This window comes from Microcebus murinus, chromosome 31 (genome assembly GCF_040939455.1).
Source record: "Microcebus murinus isolate Inina chromosome 31, M.murinus_Inina_mat1.0, whole genome shotgun sequence".
Taxonomy (NCBI): domain Eukaryota; kingdom Metazoa; phylum Chordata; class Mammalia; order Primates; family Cheirogaleidae; genus Microcebus; species Microcebus murinus.
In genome coordinates, this window is record NC_134134.1 from 5,318,457 (window position 1) to 5,341,567 (window position 23,111).

The 23,111-nt window shown below is 35.0% G+C and overlaps 1 protein-coding gene across 1 annotated transcript in view; it reads right to left on the minus strand.

The window, feature by feature from the left end:
• LOC142865701 (uncharacterized) overlaps positions 1 to 23,111 on the minus strand; it is a 97,055-nt gene that overhangs the window by 25,113 nt on the left and 48,831 nt on the right. The window contains exon 6 of the mRNA XM_075998897.1: positions 1,838 to 2,193. Within this exon, the coding sequence (XP_075855012.1) occupies positions 1,838 to 2,193 (356 nt within the window). The remainder of the gene's footprint in view (positions 1 to 1,837; positions 2,194 to 23,111) is intronic.

Below are 23,111 nucleotides of genomic sequence, written 5' to 3' on the forward strand. Positions count from 1 at the left end.
AAAGTGAACAAAATATTTCCTTTCAGAATCTTTGAAGTTTCTAGTTTGCTAGTAAATTCTCAACACTTTTGAAATTACCCATTTTGTCTAATGTTTCTTCTTTTCTGTTCAAAATAAGTATAAATCCACATTAACACAAACATAATTACTTACTTTGTAAATATACTACAACTATAGTTCAACTTAACCATGATGTACTAGTATATTTGATTCAATATAAATAAAAAATATGCTTATTTCTGTTTCACTGGCCAGGCAGGTTGCATGTTGAAAGATAAATGTAGGATAGAATGTAACAACTAGTCATTCTGTGTTCAGAGATGTATGGCTTTTCACTAAGTGCAAGATCTTTATTATAAGCATTACAGTAACTATGTAATTATTAATGTAATGAATAAAAGCTTTGGAAACATTATTCTTCAAAGTAGAGCCACTGATAAAAAGGATCACAAATGATGTCTTTGTACTGTGTAACCCAAAAGTACATTTTTACAATCCATTACCTCCAACTTTGAGTAACATGGGATAGGTTAATGTTGGTGCAAAATAACACTTCATTCAATCTACAACATGTTTGACACATTAAAATATTTTTAATTTAATGAAACAAATTCAGTTTACATGTAGTCTAAAAATATTCCAAATTTCATTCTATTTTATTATCATAAGGTACAATGCTAAAACAAGTTATTTTTAATATTGTAATTTTTTCATTCTGATTATAATGAGAAGAACATTAGTCTGTATACCTACATCATACATCACTTAAAATACTCTTTGTTATAATAAAACTCCATAGTACCTCTCCATTTCATAAGTCTTACATTTCAGTGTTTTTAATTTTCCATGGAAAAGTACATGAATAATGCCTACTAATACAGAAAGACTTCTAATAAATGTGATGTAGCTATGATTAACCACACACATTTACATACACGCTAAGAATGAAAGTATCCCATCTACTGTATTTAAAGTTGAATAATATCAGTATTTGCTTGTCAAAAATAGCAAAAAAATTATACTTTATTATATTTTCACCAAAACCTGACAAGAGAGTATATTTTACATGTAATTATAACTCTCACAAAATCTCTCTCTTTTTTAAAGCTGACATAAAAAAAATCAACTATTTTAAATGTGTTGTTCTCTATAATCAACAATCTGGTTTAAAGAAATGTGTGAATGTGTTAGTGCATTAGTGTATTTCACTGTGAGTCTTCTGATATATGTTTAGACTTGATTCTTGATTAATTGCATTCTGAAATTTATTAAGGTAGTTTTAAGTATCAATGTTTGTTGATCTCTAAGATATATCTTTTGCATAAATATTTTTTCACATTCATTATATTTGTAAGATTTCCATCACTTAAAATTTTTGTGATGTTGAGAAATGTTGGAGAAAATATTGGAGCATTTCTTTCAGTGTAAGTTCTCCCATGTCCAATTAGATTTTTGTTATAACTAAAGATATTGTCACCCGTCTACATTATTATTTTTTACTTTAAATACTGTTATGCATTTTAAGGCTAATACTTTGGTAAAGCACTTACATACTCATATTTATCTTGCTTTTATCTAGTATGATTTCTTTGATGTGGAATAAGATGTGAACAGTTATTAAAGACTTTGCCACCATTTTCACATTCATAGAAATTTTCTCTGATATGAATTCGTTTATATAGATTAAGGTGTGAGCACTGGGAAAATGCTTTGCCACATTCCTCACATTTGTATGGTTTCTCTCCTGTATGGATTCATTTATGTAGAGTGAAGTCTATTTTTGCTTTGCTACATTCTACACATTTTTAGTGTTTCTTTCCAGTATGAATTCTTTTATGTGTAGTAAGTGTTGAGCACTGGGTAAAGGCTTTGCCACATTCCTCACATTTGTAGGGTTTCTCTCCTGTATGAATTCTTTTATGTTCAGTAAGGTGTGTGCACCGGGTAAAGGCTTTGCCACATTCTTCACATTTGTAGGGTTTCTCTCCAGTATGAATTCTTTTATGTAGAGTAAGTTTTGTACACCAGGCAAAGGCTTTGCCACATTCTTCACATTTGTAGGGTTTCTCACCAGTATGGATTCTTTTATGTTGAGTAAGGTGTGTGCACCTGGTAAAGGCTTTGCCACATTCTTCACATTTGTAGGGTTTCTCTCCACTATGAATTCTTTTATGTTCAGTAAGGTATGTGCACCTGGTAAAGGCTTTGCCACATTCTTCACATTTGTAGGGTTTCTCTCCTGTATGAATTATTTTATGTTGAGTAAGGTGTATGCACTGGGTAAAGGCTTTTCCACATTCTTCACATTGGTATGGTTTCTCTCCCATGTGAATTCTTTTATGTAGAGTAAGGTTTGTACACCAGGTAAAGGCTTTGCCACATTCTTCACATTTGTAGGGTTTCTCACCAGTATGGATTCTTTTATGTCGAGTAAGGTGTGTGCAACGGGTAAAGGCTTTGCCACATTCTTCACATTTGTAGGGTTTCTGTGTGGTATGAAATTTCCTATGTCCAGGTACATTAGAGCTGTGATTAAAAATTTTGCCACATTCAGTAAGTTTGAAAGTTTTATCTCCAGTATGTTTTGTCTTGTGTCTATTTAGGTTTGATGATTTGCTAAAGACTTTTATACATTTATAGCATTTAAAGATTTTTCTATGGCAAGTAGACAAACATTGGGTAAGACTATCAGAACATACTTTATGCTTCTTACTCTGAACCACACACTCCCAATCTCTATTTAAGTGTATATTTTCAAGGCCACAGCTTCCACATAGTCTCATTATTGATTTCTGAAATGGATCTTTTATGCCCTGCTCTACCAATAGGTCTTTGGTGCAATTTGAAGACAATTCTGAAAGAAATGAAAATAACAAAGTATCTCACTAACTAGACTCAGGTGAATATACTTCACAATTTGAATATATAAAACTATAGAAAGCACATTAGCAATGAAGCACAATAGAATACCATGGTATTACTTCCATCATAGATGTATGAAATTAAAAATATACTGACAACTATAATTCTTTTAGAAATCATAACTGGTAATTATTCATAGAAAACCAAATTAGAATAACACCAAAAACCTCATGGAAGGGGAAGGAAACTTTGTTGCATTTATCCATCATAGCCCTTCCTCCATGCTGATAGTGAATTATCGCTTTAGTAGAAAAATCCCATGTCCTGAATTTCCTATCAAAAGAGAATGAAGCTATAGGCACATGTCCACACATCTGTCTTTTTATAGCCTTTACAAAGGCTGGTTTCTATCTTCCATGACAACTACATAACTCTCTGGGAAAAAATATGCACATATCAAGAATAATATTCTGCATTATCATCATGATGGTGCAAAATATTTAATTATGCTATAAAATTTGAAAGGCAAAATAAAACAATGATCATTTCCATGTGCTAATTTGTATACAATATAAAGAGATATAATTATTGACATCAATATCATAAAGGTGAGGGCAGAGGTAAAGATTAAGAATTTTTGTATGCAACCAAAGTTAAGTAGTTATCCATTTAACATAAGTTGCAAGTTCAAAAGATTTTACATAGTTCTCACAGTGAACATCAGAAGAAATGTTTATAGAGATAAAAAAAGAAAGCCAGGCAAAGAAACAAAATATGTCACTCAAAATCAGTGAGGCACAATGCAGAACAGAAAGAAAGGAAAGAAAGAAAAGATAGTGACAAAGTCAAATAAAACAATTAACATTAGAGAAATTGTAAGTCCTTCCCTTGAGAAAATTATGTAAATATTTATGTCCTAGTGTTTAGAGTCAGAAGACACAGTTAAATAAAGGGATTTAAAAAATCCAACTATATTCTATCTAAAGTGACTTGACTTCATACCTGGTGAGAACAACAGACTAAAACTGGCAGAATATATCTGAATGATATATCTAGCAAGATATATCAGGAAAACATTTAGCATCTAAGAGCAGTGGAGTTTAAAATTATATTAGGCAAGGACATTAAATATAAAAAGTGGTCATTCACGGAGGGCTTATGAAAATAATACATATATATGATATCTATCTTTATCTCACATCAAGGTTTTCAAGTATATTTTAAATAGCATTGACAGAATTTAAGCAAGAATTGGACAGGAAAATAATAGGATACTTTGATATTCCATTTTCAATAATAAGAAAACTAGTCAAATTATTAATAAGAAAACAAAAGGTTTGACAACACTATAGAGTAATTAGACCTAACAGGTGTACTGGAAACACTCTACAGAATAATAGTAGAATATACAATCTTCTTGATAGCTCATAAAACGTTCTTCCTAAAAAACTACCTGTTCTGCCACAAGTCTTAACCAATATTAGAAAGTTGTTATTTTACACACTTTAATTTTTAACTAGAATGGAATGAAACTGAAAATAAATAATAGAAGAAACACAGAAAAATTAACAAATATAGGAAAATAAAAAACACACTCTTGAATACGTTCTACTTCAAGGGAAGAAGACCTAATGTTGTGTAGATGTCCAAATTGATCTACAGATTAAATGCAATTCTTTTCAAATTCTCAATTTCAGTTTTTGAATAATAAAAAACAGCAAACTCTTCCTTCCGAAATTTCATTAAATATAAATGGTTTAGCCTTTCTAATGAAAAAATAAGATGTATGTATGAATAAAAACAAACAGAACCCTATAACATGCCACCTACAAAAGCCTTCTTTTAGCTCTAAAAAGTCAAATTGGTTGAAAGTAAAAATTTACATAAATCTACATAAATATCTACATAAATAATAAGAGGGGGATCTACATAAATTATCTACATAAAATCTACATAAATAATAAGAGGAGGATATTGTGGCAATAATTAAAGCAAATACACTTTAAGTCAAAAACCATCAGAAGAGACAAAGACTTTCATAATGAGAAAATGAGTCATTTAGGAGAAATCTATGGCACAGAATACACATAGACAGATGACGTACATGTAATGTATATACTGTACCATAGATATTTTTAAATATATATTGTATATCAGTGCTTCTAAATATATTAAAAAATATGAACCAAAGTATGGACAGAAGTGTGGCAAGAAACACCTAGCAACACACTAGTTACAGCAGACTGCAAGACCTCACTTTCAATGATGAATAGAAAAATTTGACAGAAGATAAATAAGAAAACAGATAATGGGAAAAACATTATAGACCAGTAAGATGTAAAAGACATTTACAGAGCTCTTCAGTCAAAAGCAGCAGAATACACTACGGTTTCATCATACATGATAAATGGTGTTAGGACACTTAAGTCTTATCAAGTTGAAGAAACCTAAAAACATACAACTTTTGACAAAAACATACCTTTTAACAAAAATGAAGTGGAACTAGAACTCAAAAGCAATACAGAAACTGGCTAATACAAAAATATGTCAAAATTAAACACTCTTAAATGCATTCATGCTCAATGGTCAGATGTTTTAAAATTGTTAAGATGTCAAAACTATCTACAGTGATATACAAATTTAATTCAATGTCTATAATAGTCCTATCATACTTGTTTTGAAGATATATAAAAATAAATTCTAAAGTGTCTTGGAACAATAAATAGCCAGACTGTTTTAGATATACAAACAGGAGGCATAGCACTTCGTGATTTGAAAACAAATCAGCAGGAATAAAAAAATGTGCTACTGGCACAAAGACAATGAGATGAAACAAAAGAACACAGAACACAGAAATAAACCTTGTGTGCATGTCCAAACATAGGTTCCTCAAGATTGCAATGACCATGCAATGAAAAAGAAGAGTCACTTCAATAAATTTGGTAGAAAACTGAATATTTATGAGAGGAAAAAAATGATGTTGGTACCTTCCCTTGCACTATAGAGAATATATCTTAAATAAATTAAATATTAAAACATAAGAAATACATGTATAAAAGTCTTAGAGAAAATATAAGAGAAACATCCTGATATTGGTCCTGGTACTGTTTTAGTAGATGTAACATCAAATAGATAATCAAGAAAAAGGAGAAGAAAAATGGCATTGTATCACACTTCAAATTTTCTGCACAAAGGAAAAACTTAGTGGACTAAAAATGCCTCCTGAAAAATGGGTAAAAATAGATGCAAATCACATATTTGATAGAAGTTAACATTGTGAATAAATGAACAATGATTAAAATTCAAAAACAAAGATGAATAACTTGACTAACAAATGGACAATAGATTGATCTGGCATTTCTGCAAAGAAGATATACTAATGGCCAAACATAATTTGAAAGCATTTTAAAATTGTTAATCTTTAGAGAAATGCAAAACAAAATCACAATAGTATATCACATCACATCCATTACATTGGGAACTTTTAAATAAATAAAAGCATATGCAGATACATACGTATGGTGAGAATGTAGAGAAATTGAAATGCTGCTATGTCATTCTGAACCTTTGATTCTAAAAATCATAAAAATTGAAATAGAACAGATCAAAAATTTAAAATATATAAAGAGAGCAAAGCAGCTATATGGTGGGAGGGGAAGGATACACTTGTTTTATTTTACTTTTTCCCAAAGACCAACAAAAATTTTGCAGCCATCCATGGAAAATCACAATTATCTGAATTTGGGGACTTAAATGGAAGGTCGTTAAACTCTAGTGGAACAATAGATCTGGGAGGGTCATTTAGAATATTCAGGCTCTGATCCAGCTGACAAACTTAAGGACCCATTGTCCTGAATACAGACTGCAACATGGGTCAACCATCTTGGATACACAGAGTCACCGATGGTTCCCTGTGACAAAGTGGGAGTGGTGCTGCTCATCCAGAGACTTTGGGAGAGACACAGCTATCTGCAGCCATGGAGGCAGACCTGAATAACTTGGTCTTGCTATCATCTGTAAAGCAGAACTGTGACTCTGCTACAGCAGTCTGAACTATAGTCCATGTCCAGTTCTTTCAGAGCATAGATCCACACAGTGACCTGCAGGGACTCTTCCAAAGTACTCATTGGGAGCCACGCCCACCCATGCTTATGGTATTAGCCCTAAAATATGCAGACTGAAATGAACAACCATGCCCTAGTATGTGTCATACACATCCAAACCCTGAAGGCAACCAGTTTACCCAGAAACAAGAGAGGATTGAAAACCACCCAAGCCCTTTGGAACTGGCCCACCAGATGCAGACTCCACTGCAGAGCAAGGGAAAGTCTTGTGTCCTAGCTACAGCAACTCTTCATTGAAAACCCAGTGGAGATACCTTTAGTGTAAGTACTCAAAAGAAAAAAATCTTTACCTTCCAAATCCAGTTTATAAAAACTGGGAAAGGTATTTAATCATTCATATGCACACATACCACCATAATATAATGTGCAACTACTGTTAATGCTACTATTTTATCATGTGACTACAACACCTAAGCAGAAATGTTTGGCAAGAACATGACAAGATCCACTCAAATTGGAAAGGAAAAAGTAAAAATAACACTGTTTACAGATGACATTATCTTATAGATCAAAAACCATAAAGAAGAAAGGAAGAAAGCTTTAAAAGTAATAAAGCCTCTCAGTTAAGTCACAGGATGTAAAATTTACATACAGATAGCAGTTGTTTTTCTATACACCAATAAAGTAGACAATGAAAAAGGAAAACACTCATTTACAATACCATCAAGAAAACAGATCTCTAAGAAATAAATTTAACTAAAGTGGTTAAAAAAACCCTTTACCCTGACTACTATAAGATATTAATAAAAGAAATTGAAGATGGCATCAGTGAATAGAATGATATTATCCAAAACAATGTATACATTCAATGCACTCCCTATCAAATTTCCAGGGACATTACTTGACAGTATTAACCAAAAACTTCTAATATTTGTATGATCTCACAAATACCATTGATGAGCCCTATATAATAATGAGAAAGAATAAAAAAGGTTCCAGCATCGCACTTTCTGATTTCAAACTAAATTTTAAGGTGGGAGTAATGAAAACAGCAAAATGTTCACATGAATCTAACAAAAATAACAATGGAAGAGAATGGAGACCTCAGAAATAAACCGAAACATATAAGGTCAAGTAACATTTATCTAGGCACTAGCAATGCACAATGCACAAAGTATGGCTCTTCAATGCTTGGTGCTAGAAAACTGGATACCCAAAAACAAATGAAAAAAAGCAGACTATTTTTTCTTCTATGATACCAAAAACTAACTCCAGATGTAACAAAGATTTAAATGGAATACATAAAACTCTAATATTTCTTTAAAAATATTATAAAGAAAATAAGAAATATGGGAAAACCTTGACATAAGACTTGCAATTTTCTTCTTTTTTTTTTTTTTTTTTGATATGAAACAAAGTGCACTGGAACAAAATTGGAAAAATTTGGGCTGCATCAAACTTAAAATCCTCTGTACAGCAAGGGAAAAAACTAAGAAAACATATAGGATGGGAGAAAGTATTTTCAAAGTATATATTGTATAATATGTAAATACCCCAAATAATTGGGAAACTCATATTTTTCAAATGCAAAACAATGTCATCACCCACATAAATATAAGCAAAAGTTTATGTAGATTATTTTCAAAGAAAACATACCAGTTTACAACAGGAAACACAAAGAGTAACTCAGCATTGCCAAAACATCATGTAAACACAAATGAAAACTATGATAAGGTATCACCTAACAACTGCTAAAATGGCTAATGTCCAAAACAAGACACATAACAAGTGAGGACAAGAGTGTGCAGGAAATTAATCCCTGTAGACTGTTATTGATTGTAAATGGATAGTGTCATCATAGAGATTTGTTAAAACATGTAGATAACATAACTGCCTTATCATTCACTAATTCTACCTATGAGTATAATCATGTAAAATCAGTAGTATCTCAAGAAGATTCTGCACCCCCATATATATATCGTAGCATTATGCACATTTGCCAAGAAAATAAAAACAAACTAAATGCATGCTTTGATGAATAGATTAAAAAATGCCTGTACAAAAACATACCATATACTAATACTAAGCCATGAAAATGATAAATATCCTGCCATCTCAACAACATGGATGGACGTAGTAGGCATTATGCTAAGTAAAATCAGCCATTCCCAGAAAGATAACTACTGCTATGGATAATTATTTTTAAAAAGTTGAATTTATAAATATAAAGAGTACAACAGTAGTTTCCAGGGTATAGAGTCACAAAAAATTAGGAGATGTGTAATGGTAAAATCTTTTAGTTATAAGATGAATAGATCGTGGAGATCTATTGTATGGCAACATGATTAGAGTTATTAATAATGTATATGCTTAAAATTAGTTAAGACCATAGACCTCACTATTAATAAATGTTCTCCCTATAATTAAATGCTAACTATGTGAGATGATGGAACAGTTTATTACCTTAATTATATTGTTTTACTATTTATACACACATCAGATCACTACAGTGTGTACAATAAATACATGCAGTTATTTAATTATTATTTGCGGAAACTTCCACCCATTAAACATCCTCCACACAGAAATATATGCACACATACACACATATGAATGATACAATTATGATGCTACTAAACGGGGGAAATTATGGAATATAAGTTATCAAAATATTGTGAATCAATTGGGAGTATAAATATATTCATGGATGTGAAACACTGAATGAGACAGTATATTTAGGAATTCTATAAGGTAAGCGTGCAAAATAAACTATATTATAGTTTTGGTATTTGGCTATAATAAAGTTGAAAATTTACTCTTATTTATACTAGAAAAAGATTATTTAGAATTGAAATAAGATTAGATTTTCTTACATTTAGGCAGAGGCTATGCATTTGTACAAAGTTAGTGAGCCTGACTTTCTGTAGAATTGCCTCTGAAAACTTAGAATTGGAAATCATGATGCAGAAAATTATCTGTCCCTAGGGTTTCTGGTATTACAGAAACAAATCCAAATATGTCCACTGTTCCCCTTTACACATTTCAGAAATGACGCATCAAAAGGAACTTAAAACATGGAGCTGGGCATGGAGGATCACACCTATAATTCCAGCACTTTTGGAGGCCAAGCAAGAAGGATGACTTGAGGCCAGGATCTTATACCAGCCCTAGCAACATAAGGAGATTCCATTTTTACCAGATAATAATAATAATGAAAAATAATGGCTGGCCATGGTAGCTCATGCCCATAGTTCTAGCTACTTGGAATACAGAGGTTTTAGGATCCCTGGAGCCAGATGTTTGAGTTTGCAGTGAGCTATGATCAGCCACTGTACTCAAGAAATGGCAGGAGACCAAAACCCTGTCAAAGTATGGTTTAATGTAGTGGTCTTCAAAATATGCACATATAGTCCCATAACTCCTAAACAATACAAATGCTAATAGATAATGTAGTCCCTTATAAGCCATCAAGAAAGTATGGCTCTGACTTCTAAGGATGATCACTTTATGGGTAGAATTCTTAGAGAGTTTAAGAGCCTGGGACAAAAGATGTCCTTCTGGAAGATAAAGAGCAACGTACACAGGATTCTAAAAATCATTTCCAACTGAACAGCATATTTCAAGCCACGTTTTAATATCTGCCTTCCTCTTTGAGCTTTGGCTCTCTAACATTTGTTATGTGCTTCACTGAATCTTACCTACCTGGATATTTAAGTGTTGTTTCCTCTTTCTTCATAATCCAGGGCTCGATCCTTTGCTCCAGACATGCAATCAGCTCTGGCTTTGAGGCAACAAGACCTATTTCATTAGAAAAATTTCACATGACTCTTACTGAAGACTTTCCAATTACTAATGCAGTGCTATCCTTAGTAGACACAACATTACAGAAGATTCTATAAAATTCCTTTGCAACATATTGTTTTCTCACAGACCCTGTAGAATGATAAAAATTTTTTTCTAATTTATGACTAGAGCACCAATTCCCACTAGCACCAAATAAATAAGAGCTGGAAATTCTATTCTAAGGTACAGGCAACTATTATATACCCTGATTTCTAGAGTAACCACTAATCTAGTGTGAAATATACATATTGGCCCAAGAAAGGGAAAGGGTTAAGATAACATGAGACATCTAATAATTTTATTTTACCGAACGACAATCTTCAAAGTTTCTGTAAAAGCATGGATGAGAAATTCATTCATGTAAAGTAGAAACTTTTAAGAAAGTATCTACAAAAATAAAATAATGACCTTAATGTGGAATAGGAATTTGGTATATATGTGTTCCTCACCAAGGGAGACCAGGTTTCGGTAGTTCTCCAACATCACCTCCCTATACAAATTCCGCTGAGCATCGTCAAGGCATGCCCACTCCTCTGGAGAGAATTCTACAGCCACATCCCTGAATGTCACCATCTCCTGTAAAAAGACACATATTTCCCAAGTCACCATAGAGAGAGTTATTCACTTGACTACAAGGAAAATGAGTTATGAGAACAGTTTCTGACATATGAGTGACTGGAATTAGCCAATAAGATAATTTTTAGCACATTGATATTATTGAACACATTCTCTTATATGCTGGAATGAATATCACAAAAGATGTATGAAACTGTGTGCAAATGATTCTGCCTTGGGTGATAAAGTATTTAATACAAAATTAAGGACCTTACAATAGTAATAAAAATTTATTGGTGTTATATTTACATCATGTCAATAAATTGTGCATATTTCTTATATTGAAAAACATAGTCAGTTAGAGGGTGTCACCTAATTTTTACGAGTACAATAAAGAACTGGAGATATTGCTAAAATACAGATTCTGATTCAGGAGATTTGGGGTGGGGTCCAAATCTCTGCATGTCACATAATATAATTGCTGATAACAATGCTTCTTGCCTAAGGAGAGTATTTTGTCAACATCCCATAAATGGTAGAATTTGAATTAATCTCAGTTCATCTAAACAGAACACAGATGACAGCCCTCATTTTTCAAAGCAAGGTATAAGAAGAAAGGGGAGCTTCCAATTAAATGTGATGGCTCATTCAAAACTCTCAGTAAGTCTCCACAAGACACTTAATGATAAAGAAAAAAATCAATTAACTTTATATTGGAGGAATCTGTCAGAGAGCATCTTAAGCAAGTGAATGAAATGAACAACTTTAATGGGAAAATTAGTGTTAGGCACCCTTGAAAAGAGAAGGATACAAAATCACTGTTGGCATGGTAGTGGACAACAATATGCAATCATGAGGAATCATCAGTTTTATGAAAATTTCAGATACAGATACTTCTCATGTTTTGTTATCTTTAATAATGTATGTAAATACTTTAGCATCATACAGAACAAGTCTTCTATTCTCTCTTTTTTCCATGATTTTCTGAATATCCTAGGCAAACAATGCTATCCTATTCCTGAATTCTCCTAATAATATTTGACATAGAGCTGATGAAGCATCGAGATAAAACTTTGAGAGTACATGTTCCCCCTCTTCACTCAAATTCAAAGAATATGTCCAATCTCCAACAGGAATCTCAGACATCCAAATTATTCTATCTTGATCTGTCAAAATGGGAACATTTTCAATATTACAGGTCATACATTTCTTGTGAAACTTGGTTATTGTTGTAAGAAGCTTGTGGGAAAGAATGTAGAGCAGGCTCCGTTATATAGGGAGGAATGATTTTTCAGAGCTCCTTGACTATCATAAGAAGATATTAAAAAAAGTAGTTACAAAACTTATTAGGCATACACATCAGTTAAAGAAGTAAAGGTTTACAAGTTAAAAAAAAATTGAAGTTCTACATGACTTTCTAGGAGAAATAGTGGACACAACCTAAATCTGGGACACACTTACCTGAAAACAAGCCATTTCTTCTTCCTCTTCTCCTACTGTAAAATTTCTTTTCAGGTGATATTGTGTAGAACAATGAGAATTAAATCTTGAGACTGCCCTGAAAGGAGTCAGCACAATTTCTCCCCTTGTTTCCACAACACTCACAAGCAGGAAGAACATAAAATGAAGAAGAGCTACACTCACTTTTTCTTACTCACAGTAAAGAGTCAGCTATAATCAGCTAATTCATGGAGACCAAAATGGGAGGTTCTACTGTCTTTTCTTCTGGTTACCTCCCCCTGCTACAGGTGCCAGGAGTTTCTGCAACAGGAGTGGGAATATGGACCACACTGATCTGCCTCTACCAAACTCAATAGAGCAGAAACTGTGACTTCTTTCTTGAACAAAGGCTCAACTCAATTCTCATGAATGTATGCATGAGTCCTAATGATTGACCCTATTATGAAATTAGAATTATTTGGGGCACAATTAAAAACACATGAATGTTCCCATACAGCCCAACAGGCAGGTGATGGTGTTTCTTCAATATAGCCAGGTTATCCTAATTGAAATCCTGGGCTGAGAGGGAATTACCTTAAAATTGTCTCTGAAACATCACTGTGAATATAAATCATGTGGTACTGTGGGCCTCACTCCAAGAAATGTGGTCTGCTGGTGTGGAAGGGGTACATACATTGGGTTCTTTGTCAGGTCCCCCTTTGGTGCTGATGTCTCTCAACCTAAATCCATTATTAGTAGCACTCAGGTAGAGAAAGCAAGCACAGCATACATACTGCCTTTTGCCCAACACTCATCACAACATATGCTTAATTTCCAAAGTGAAGAGCAGCATAATGCAATGTCTACTGAGCATGTGCTATGTGCTCAGAAGTATGGTTTGTTGCACTGTGAACAGCATTTACATTGTGTGATTTAATCCTTGTTATACCAAAAAGGTGAGTAGTAAGTGTGCAATAATTTGCAGAAAAATTTAGGTGTAGTGCCATTCTTTCTATTCTTCTCACACAACTATAATATGACACTACACAAGACCTAGAAAATTCTTTACACTCACTCCAAATAGGTCCTTTCAAAGTCAACTTACAAGTCCATGTTGATCTCTTACACTGAAGCATATGTCTCCCCTGAGATTTTGGTCCTTCCTCAGTCCATAGTATCTCACTGTTTTGTGAATTCCAGGTTCAGGCCAGGTCTAGTTTGGATTGAACTTTTGTATGTTTTGCATGTACAGAGAGGGAATGAAAACAGGAAGAGAAATTCCTCTTTGGAAGCTGCTCAAATGCATCCTGAGGAACCTTGGATCCAGAATTCAGAGCACCAGATTTAGGTCTCCAGGGAGGCATGAATTCAGTAGGGCTCACTGCACATTTCCTGGCATTTGGGCAAGACGAGAAGGCAGAAAGGGAGTTTATGTGTCCAACCAAGTCTGGATTATCTTGTTCCCATTGTGTCTGAGCCCCATGGTCTCTGAATCGATTTCAGTGCTAAAGATGAGAGATGCATTTAGAGAAAGGATAGAGCTATTAATTATTATCCTATGAGAGTGTATTTACAGGAAACTAGACTAAGTATGCTCTGGAGGGACAGTAGACACAAAAGAGGCCTAGAGAACTTACTGTGTGTAGATGTGGGGACAGTGAAGCTCTCTGCTGCAGAGTTGCAGGTTGCAGACTGGAAGCTCAAGAAGGAATCTAATATTCAAAGCCCTTCTAATTTAGAAGTGGTGGACACATTTTATGATTATGTTGCATTTTTTTTTTATTTTGGCATATTATGGGGGTACAGATTTTAAGGTTTCAATAAATGCCCATTTCCCCCTCTCCCCCCAAAAGTCTGAGTCTCCATCATGACCATCCCCCAGATGGTGCACATCTCACTCATTATGTATGTATATACCCGCCCCCCTCCCCCCTCTCACCTCCCCAATACCCTATTACTGTAGCACCTGTGTGTCCACTTAGGTGCTACTCAGTTAATAACTGGAAAGTGTTCAGGAAATATTAAAAGTCAAGAGTCTCCAAATAAGAAGACCTCTTCACAAAGTTAAAAGGGAATTAAAAGAAAACTCTTTTATTACTCAATTAAAGCAGAATGTGATGTGCACAGTGACAATCCACTGAGAGATTGCAAAGGGACACATAAAGTCGCACCTGTATTTTTACATACATGTTATCTAGATAAATAATAATTAGCTTTGAAGAAAGAAAAAAAGAAGTCTAGACAGCCCTATTTGTCCTAAACAGTGCACCATAAACTTACTGGGTAATTAGTGAGACTCTCTTTTTTTGGTAATTGATTAAATTCAAATAAAAAACAAGCTTCTGAAGTCAATGCAGGAAAAGATAATTTTGCAACTTAAAGATAGATGCTCACTGAAGTTTGGATCCCATCTTTATATGGAAATTGCATGACAGGGAACTATGTTCCTTGATATTTCATTTCAAAGTCATCTTTCTCAGTTTCAGAAAAAGCATTTCTTAAAAAAGTCCTTTTTAAAAATATTTCAAAAGGATTTACAAAACTTAGGCAGATAGTTAAGATCTCTGACTCTTCTTAGGACAATGATGCCATGTTTTGGTGCTGTTTCCAGAAAATGCTCCACCTGGGGAGATGGATATGTCTGCCATTCCATTTCGGTGCTGCTCAACCCTTCATTCTACCCTGAGCCACTTCTTACCTGAGGACCCAGGGAATGCTTTATCAATCTAATGTTTCCCCAGCCAAGACATAATAAGATTTACAAAGTGACCTAGGGTATCCTAAGGGAAATTAATATGTCATTAGCTTCAATCTCCATTACAGTTCACCCTTTCCCATGGGGTTTCTTAGAGGGAACTCCTATAGTTTGATGAAATTTTCAGGACACATGTTGATTATTTGATGAGAACTTACACCTTTGAAGATACAAATTCTGATGAAATAAAATTAATTAGCATGTTACAATTTTAAAATCTAAAAATAAAAGCCACACATGAGCCCATCAATTCATGAGTGGATTATTAATATTTGGTATATGTTTACAATGAAATATTACTCAATTTTAACAAATGACAGTGAGCCAGGACTGCTTATATTTTCCTGGATTGAGTGAGCCCATTATCCAAAGTGAAGTGACACAAGATCAGAAGAATGGCTCCACATGTACTTGCCATCAAGTTGGTACTGACTGATTAACACTATGGTGCTCAAATGCTGGTGGTGTTCAAGAGGGATTCAGGGGTTTTGGGTAAGCCCACATCTGAAAGATGCCTTGATCATCATGGAGGGGAAGGGCACACCTCTGATCCTTGCTACCGAGAGGCAAAGCTATAAAATGTGACTAAAATATTTGTACTCTCATTTTTTTTGAAATAAAAAATATAAAAATAAAAAACATACATCTTTCCTAAATTTTATAAAAATTCCAAATATTGAGTCACAAAGCAAATATAAAAGTCAAACAAGTAATGATTTCAAAGTCACTTAAGCAAAAAGTCAAGTTTATTTAAAAATTTTAAATGCATCAATAAATTTTGATGTAGTAATCTCATGCCAGGTACTTAGGGTTAGGGTGACTTTAGAAAAATTTCAAATTTAAGAAAAATTATACGTTAAAATATATAATTTAGTATATTGTCTATAATGGTAGCATTAGAAGATAACTACATTTTAATGGATATAATTAAGTAAGGATATCATGGTACTTCTTTTTAGAGGTCTATGAATATTTAAAAATGCACAAACTGATACTTTGTACCCTTTGATTTTCTCTTTCCCCATCCTATTCTCTGTGGTGACCACACTTCCCACTAAGAAATCAGCTTTCTTTAGATTCCACAGATAAGTGAGATCATACAGTGTTTGTCTTTCTGTGCCTGGCTTACTTTATTTAGCATCATGTCCTTCAGTTCAAAACATGTTGTCACAAATGAGAGAATTTCATTCTGTTTGAAGGCTCATTGTGTAAATTCACCTCATTTTCTTCTTCCACTCATGTGATGGTTGAAAGTTCAGCTGTTTCTATACCTGGGCTAGAATGAATATTGTTGTAATGAACATGGAAGGACAGATATACCTTCTACATACTGGTTTTGCTTCAATTGAATATGCATGAAGAATTGGGAGTAATGGATCATATGGTAATTCAATTCTCATTGTTGAGGAATCTCTATACTATTCTCTACATTGGCGGTAATGAGAAAATTGATTTTTAAGACTCAGAAGGGAGGATGGTGATTGGGATTGAGGGATCAAATCTCATGTACTGGGTGAAACCTAAATTCATTTAATGAATGATACACTAAATGTCCTGAATTTAACACTGTATAATTCATACAATCATCAAAGAAAAAAAAAAAAAAACAGAACACGATTGGTACCCCATAAATTTATTGAAAGAGAAATAAATTTGCTTGTCCTAATTTATACTCACAGCAACAATATGCAAGTGTTTCCTTTTCTCCTCATCCTCACCAGTACTTAGTATTCATCATATTGAGAATAGGGATTCTCATAGGCGTGAGATAATAGCTCACTGTGGCTTTAACTTTCATTTCCATGATAATTAGATAGGTTGAGCATTTTGACTTATATCTGTTAAACATTCATTAGTCTCTTTTGAGAAATGTCAATTATTTTTAACATATCTTTCCCAAAGTATGCCTAGATAAAACCATCACACTGTGTCTGACTTATACATAAAAAATTATTTGTCAATTAAAAACAAATATATAAAAATAAATAGCAATGACCAATAAGATGATTGCATAGGAATAAGAAATGGATATTTGATATAGTACATGAATAAGACACATTCCAAATATATTATATTGGAGTACTAATACAGAAATGAGTAACAGGAAGAAAATGACCTATTTACATATCAACTTTCAAGAGAGGATCATTTCTTTTTGTCTGATATCTGTTCCTCAAAATATCTGGCTTTATAGGTAAATGCATATGAATATGTCTCTCTACATATGGTAAATCCCACCATTTCAATGTATGTGTTTCATTGTTTTAGATTTGGATTTTAGTGAAAAGTTAAATATGTCATATTTCTATTTTCTGAGAACTCTCCTGGGGACTCCAGAGATATCCCCGTTTGTCAGATTATAGATGAGAGGGTTGATCATTGTCATTAGTATGGTATAGATGACAGAGACCACTTCTCCTAATCAGGGGAATGAGACTTTTGTAGAAGGTACTTGCTAAGGGCAGCCACATAGAATAGAGACTCCAGGGGCATGGGAGAGAAGTAAGTAGCCAGGGTTTCCATGTGTCCCTGGCCTGAGACTGTCACCAGTCGAGTGGACAGTATAAATACATAGGAGGTCATAATAGCTAAGATAGGAGGGAAGAGAAAACTAACACCATGGATAAAAAGACACTGATTTAGAGGGAAGTGTCAGCAGAGACCAGTTTAAATACAGCTGGGATCACAGAAACAAAATGACGACCTTCCCTGGAAGTGAAGTAATGGAAAGTCAGAGGGCAGAGCACATATATCAATGCATTGAGCACTACCCTCAGCCAAGATGCCTGCACCAGGAGAACACAGAGGACATGGGGAATGTGGATGGGGTATCACAATGGGTGACGGATGGCCACATAGCAGTGCTAAGCCAGGACGGCCAGCATCTGACACTCTGCTGCTGACAAAGTGATGAGAAGGAAGAAATGAATGTCAAAGTCAGTGAGAGAGATGTGATGATCCCTAGAGAGAAAGTTGAGGGCCATCTGAGGAACAAACATGTACATATAGAATTGCTACATGACAGATGGCTTGCTGATCAGAAAATATATATTGCACTGGAGAGGTGAGTAGGGCCGAATGAGGAGAATTACTGTGATGTTTCCAGAAAGGACCAGGAGTTCCACCATGGTTAGGACAAAAAAAAGCCATGGATCCTGGGTTCTGTAAAATAGGACTAAAGGATGACACAACCCTTGATGTCAGGTTGTTCTGCTGTGCTTGTTCCTTTTTTGTTAACTGTGAAGAAAGTTTGAAAGAGCATTATGTTCACAATCTGTACATAATTACATTGAATTTAGTCACAAGGTACTTTCCAGCACTTCAAATTCATTTTTGCCCTGCCCTTCTTCTTTTAGTTTCAGTAAATAATTACATTTGCATTTCACCAGGATTTACTACGGTATCTTAAAGGGTTCTAGAATATGAGCCTTGACACATTGGAAGAGAGAGCATAAGCACTGTTGCATTTCAACATGTACTTTTGAAATATTTTTTCTTAATTAAAGTTCTAGAAATAGAAATCCTCTCACAATTACAGGAAACATTTTTAAGAACTAAATAGAATAAAAAATGCAGTGTTTTAGTTACACTAAACACTTTACAAGAGCTAAGTAACAACATGTGGTTAAAGGCTACAGCTTATACTTCAACATGGATATCAAACATTTTCAGTATTCAAGAATGTTCTCTTGGATGCCAAGCAGAAACCAGCCATGGGAAGATAAAGTACTGGCCTATAGATAAGAAAAGCCCACAAGGCAGCCAAACAAGTTTAACCAAAGAATGATCTACACTCAGGAGTGAACATGGTACCAGAAGAGCAAAATCTACATTCATCCTTCAGATCATAATTCCTACTGCACTGGAGAAAAGGCTGGAAACAAAACAGAGAAGGCTCCCAGGCTCCCTGAGCTTTCATTCTGTTTGTGTTGATTCACACAAATATATACTGTCAGGTAAATGTAACTGTGATGGAGTGGAGTAAAGCAGGATAAGTGGAGGGAGAGTTGATGGTGGGGTGGGGTGTGGGTGATTTGCCCCTAGGGAGATCCATCAGAGCAGAGACCTGGATGAAGGTAGTGAGTGCACTGAGTGAGGATATGTGGGAAGAACCTGAGGGTGAGCTTGGTGAGATGTGGATCAAGTGGAGTGAGCTTCATGGAGAGTAGAAGGAAATGAGCAGGGGACAGTAGAGAACAGGGACCCTATACTGCTTATCTCAAACTCCTACCAGTAAAAGCCTTTGGGGTATGCACCCCTAATTAATGCATATTGAGAGTCTTTATTTACTATGATCAGTTATTAGCAAAGCATCATCACTACATTTAGGATAAAAGTAAACATCAATACAAGTTCTAGTATTCTCTCACTTTATCCCAATGTATCATTTGCCTAAGGGACATTAAGTGAGTGATTGTGCTTCCTTATAAAGTCTTAAAGTTTCCAAAAGGGATTAATTAAATTGTTTGAATGGAGCAAACTTTTGCCATTCAGCATATAGCAAAGCTTCTTCACAGCAGAAAGCCCCTGTAAGCAGTGCAAAAACGTCCATAACCGATCCATTTGGAAATAAGCTGTGTAGCATGGTTATAAGTACCACTTTTGGCCAAATCAAGCTCTTCCACTGCTGTATAACTTTCAAGAAGTTCTTTATGCTTACTGACTCTCACTTTTCTCATTTGTAAAGTGGGAACTAGACTTAATTTTTTTCCTGAATTTAGTCACTAGGGGCTCCTAAGGTAAACCCGGTAAGCTGTAAGTAAAGAAAACACACTACATTTTATCTCTGTAGTCAGGCTTCTATGGACTGTAGTTAATTAGGCACAGGTGGTGGAGAAGGAGTTCAGGAAGAAAAAGAAAATCAATGTTTTTATAGGTAAAGTAGTAGAAAATGGCATGGTGAATTTAGGAAATCCATTTATATGTAAACGGTGAGAGAGCATAGGATATGTGTAGGATCCTTCAGCAATGGCTGGCGCATCCTAGATACTTAAACATTTATGAAAATAACACAGGCGGTGTGATGGAGGGGAGTATGGGAGGAAACTATGCAGGAATCAGAGCCCGATCCAAATGAGCTTTATACACTGATCTGATAGCCCAGAAACTGTGGGAGCCTCTGAAGGAGTTTATGGAGGAATTGAGGTGATAAAATTGGCATTTTGGCAATCCTCTAGCTAGTAGATGTTTAGGGAATAATTTGGAGGGGCCAACTTACAAGGATAAAGAACAGTTGGGAACCCATCAGGCCAATCAACATGACACTGACTAGGGCCCTGCTGAGGCTTTGGTATTGAGGAAGGAGAGGCATAGATTAAGATAATATTAGAGGTGAGATGATGTGCACAATGGTGCCTTTTTCTGAGGTAGAAACAAATGGGTCAGGTAAGAGAAATTTTCAGGAATGAGTGGGACTTATGCCTACTTAAGAATATGGTGTGAAGGATAAGTCTTGATAATGGCACTTAGGCTTCCAAATTGAGAGGGTGAATTATTGTGGTGTTTTTTTCTGTGACAATATGTTCTGAAGTACCACAGGGGGTTGTGAAAGAAGCTGCAGAGTGAGCTTAGCTTTCTACATGGTAGGTGTGAGTTTCCTATGGGTTGCAAGGGAAGGCAGCTGAGAGGTGGTTTGGTGTGTGGATCTGAAGCTGCATTTAGCACTTGTAGCATTTAGGGGGTGCTGATGTGACAGGATGAGATAAAGCTGCTTAAGGCGTGTGCACAGTGAAGAGTGGAGGGTAAGGTTGTTTTATCAGGAGAGCAACACAGCACTAGAAGCTACTATCTCTGAACTTTCAAAGATCTAAGACAATATCAGAAGCCTGATATAAAATCTCTAGCTTATTAACCACTTTGGTATGAGTGTCAACTATAGTCGATAGCTACAGATGAATATGCACAGCGACTTTAGCTGACAGCCATGATAGGAAGGCGCACAGCCGAGCGTCAACTAAACCGACAGCCATGACATCACTTTTCTGATTTTTCATTTATCCAAATAAAATTGTGAACATTTAAAAATAAGGTAATGAAAACATATATGTATATGTTACCTATTCTGATTTGCATTACAAGTAAAACTGCCTGTAAAGTGAAACAAGCTTTCAGTGCTTTAAAGCTTTCCTCATCACACAAGAGCAAAATGGATTCATTGTCAGTGCAAAGCACAAACTATCATGCGGACTATGAGTGCTGGCTGTGGGCAAAGTTCGTGGCCAGTGAGCACGGTACTGAAGTGGTTAAAAACAAACAAAAAAAGAGAAAAAAAAACCTTAAAATGTTGCAAAATATAATTATTTCCAAAGAAATATTCTTAAAAGCCATTCTGCCCTTTTCCTACACCAAAATTATTAAATCATGATGTGGATGAATTTGAATATAGTTAATATGTCTAATAAAATGTAGAATGAGACCCCTTCCAATTGATTGTTCTTGAAGTCTATGAAAGAGGTCGGGGTGTGTAAAACTGCATCTTTGATTTCACTAGCACCTGCAACCCCATCCCTCAGCCTCTGACTCCTCCTTCCTGGGGTTTTCTCCCCACTCTTGCCCACTCTACACCTCACAACATCACTCACTTTTGGGGGAGATGCTTGTAATTCTGAGTGTAGACTTTCTGGGTTAGGAGCTACTTGTGGTACATTTCCCACAAGATTTAGCTCTTTTTAATTTTTTTTTGTTTCAGCATATTACAATGGTAAAAATGTTTAGGTTATGTATATGGCCTTTTGCCCACCTGAGTCAGAGCTTCAAGTGTGTCCGTCCCCCAGAACGGTGAGCACTGCAATCATTAGGTATGTATATTCCCATCCCTTTCACCTCCCTCCCATTAGCCCAACACCCAATGAATTTAGTTGTGATGAACATTATCTTAGATCACCTTCTCATTCTAGTGTGCCGTGGTGGCCTTGCCACTGCTTGATCCAGTCCAGGGCACTCTCAGTACTCTCTGGCAGCTTAGCTGGTCCAGGGTCTTCTGCTGTCTCCAGACAAAAGCATTGCAGTGTTACTCCCCTGCTGGGGTAGAGCTCACTCAGCCCATTTTCCTGTCTGCATCGCTTCTATCATGTTCTCACCTCTCAGAATCTTATTTCATGCCCCACTCTCTTCTTGCTCCACTCACATGCCCTGGCTTCTGAGGACCTGCCTTGTTACTAGAACTACCCCTGGATACTGCCAGGATAGGGCTTGCTGTGTAGGGCAAACCCACAAAGTAATGGACATAATATTGGACTTCAGCTTGGGTATTTATTTTTTTAAAAAGATTTTGGGAGAGGTCTAAAACCTCTCCCACTTTTAAGCAGACACCTAGAATCAAAATCCTCTAGGACTATCTGATAAAAACTAAAAATGAAAACAAAAATGGGGATGCCATGACTGAGAAAAATTCTCGCCAATGTGGCCAATATCACCAATGTGATAATACAGACAGAATAACACTATCCTATTCTAAATCGCTTGGTGACTATATAGGTAATTTAAAATTTGAAATTGTGGTAAAGTATACGCAACATATTTGCGTAACAACATTGTTAGGTCACAGCACAGTTGTGTTAAGTATAATCATACTGTGTGAAAGAAATTTCAAG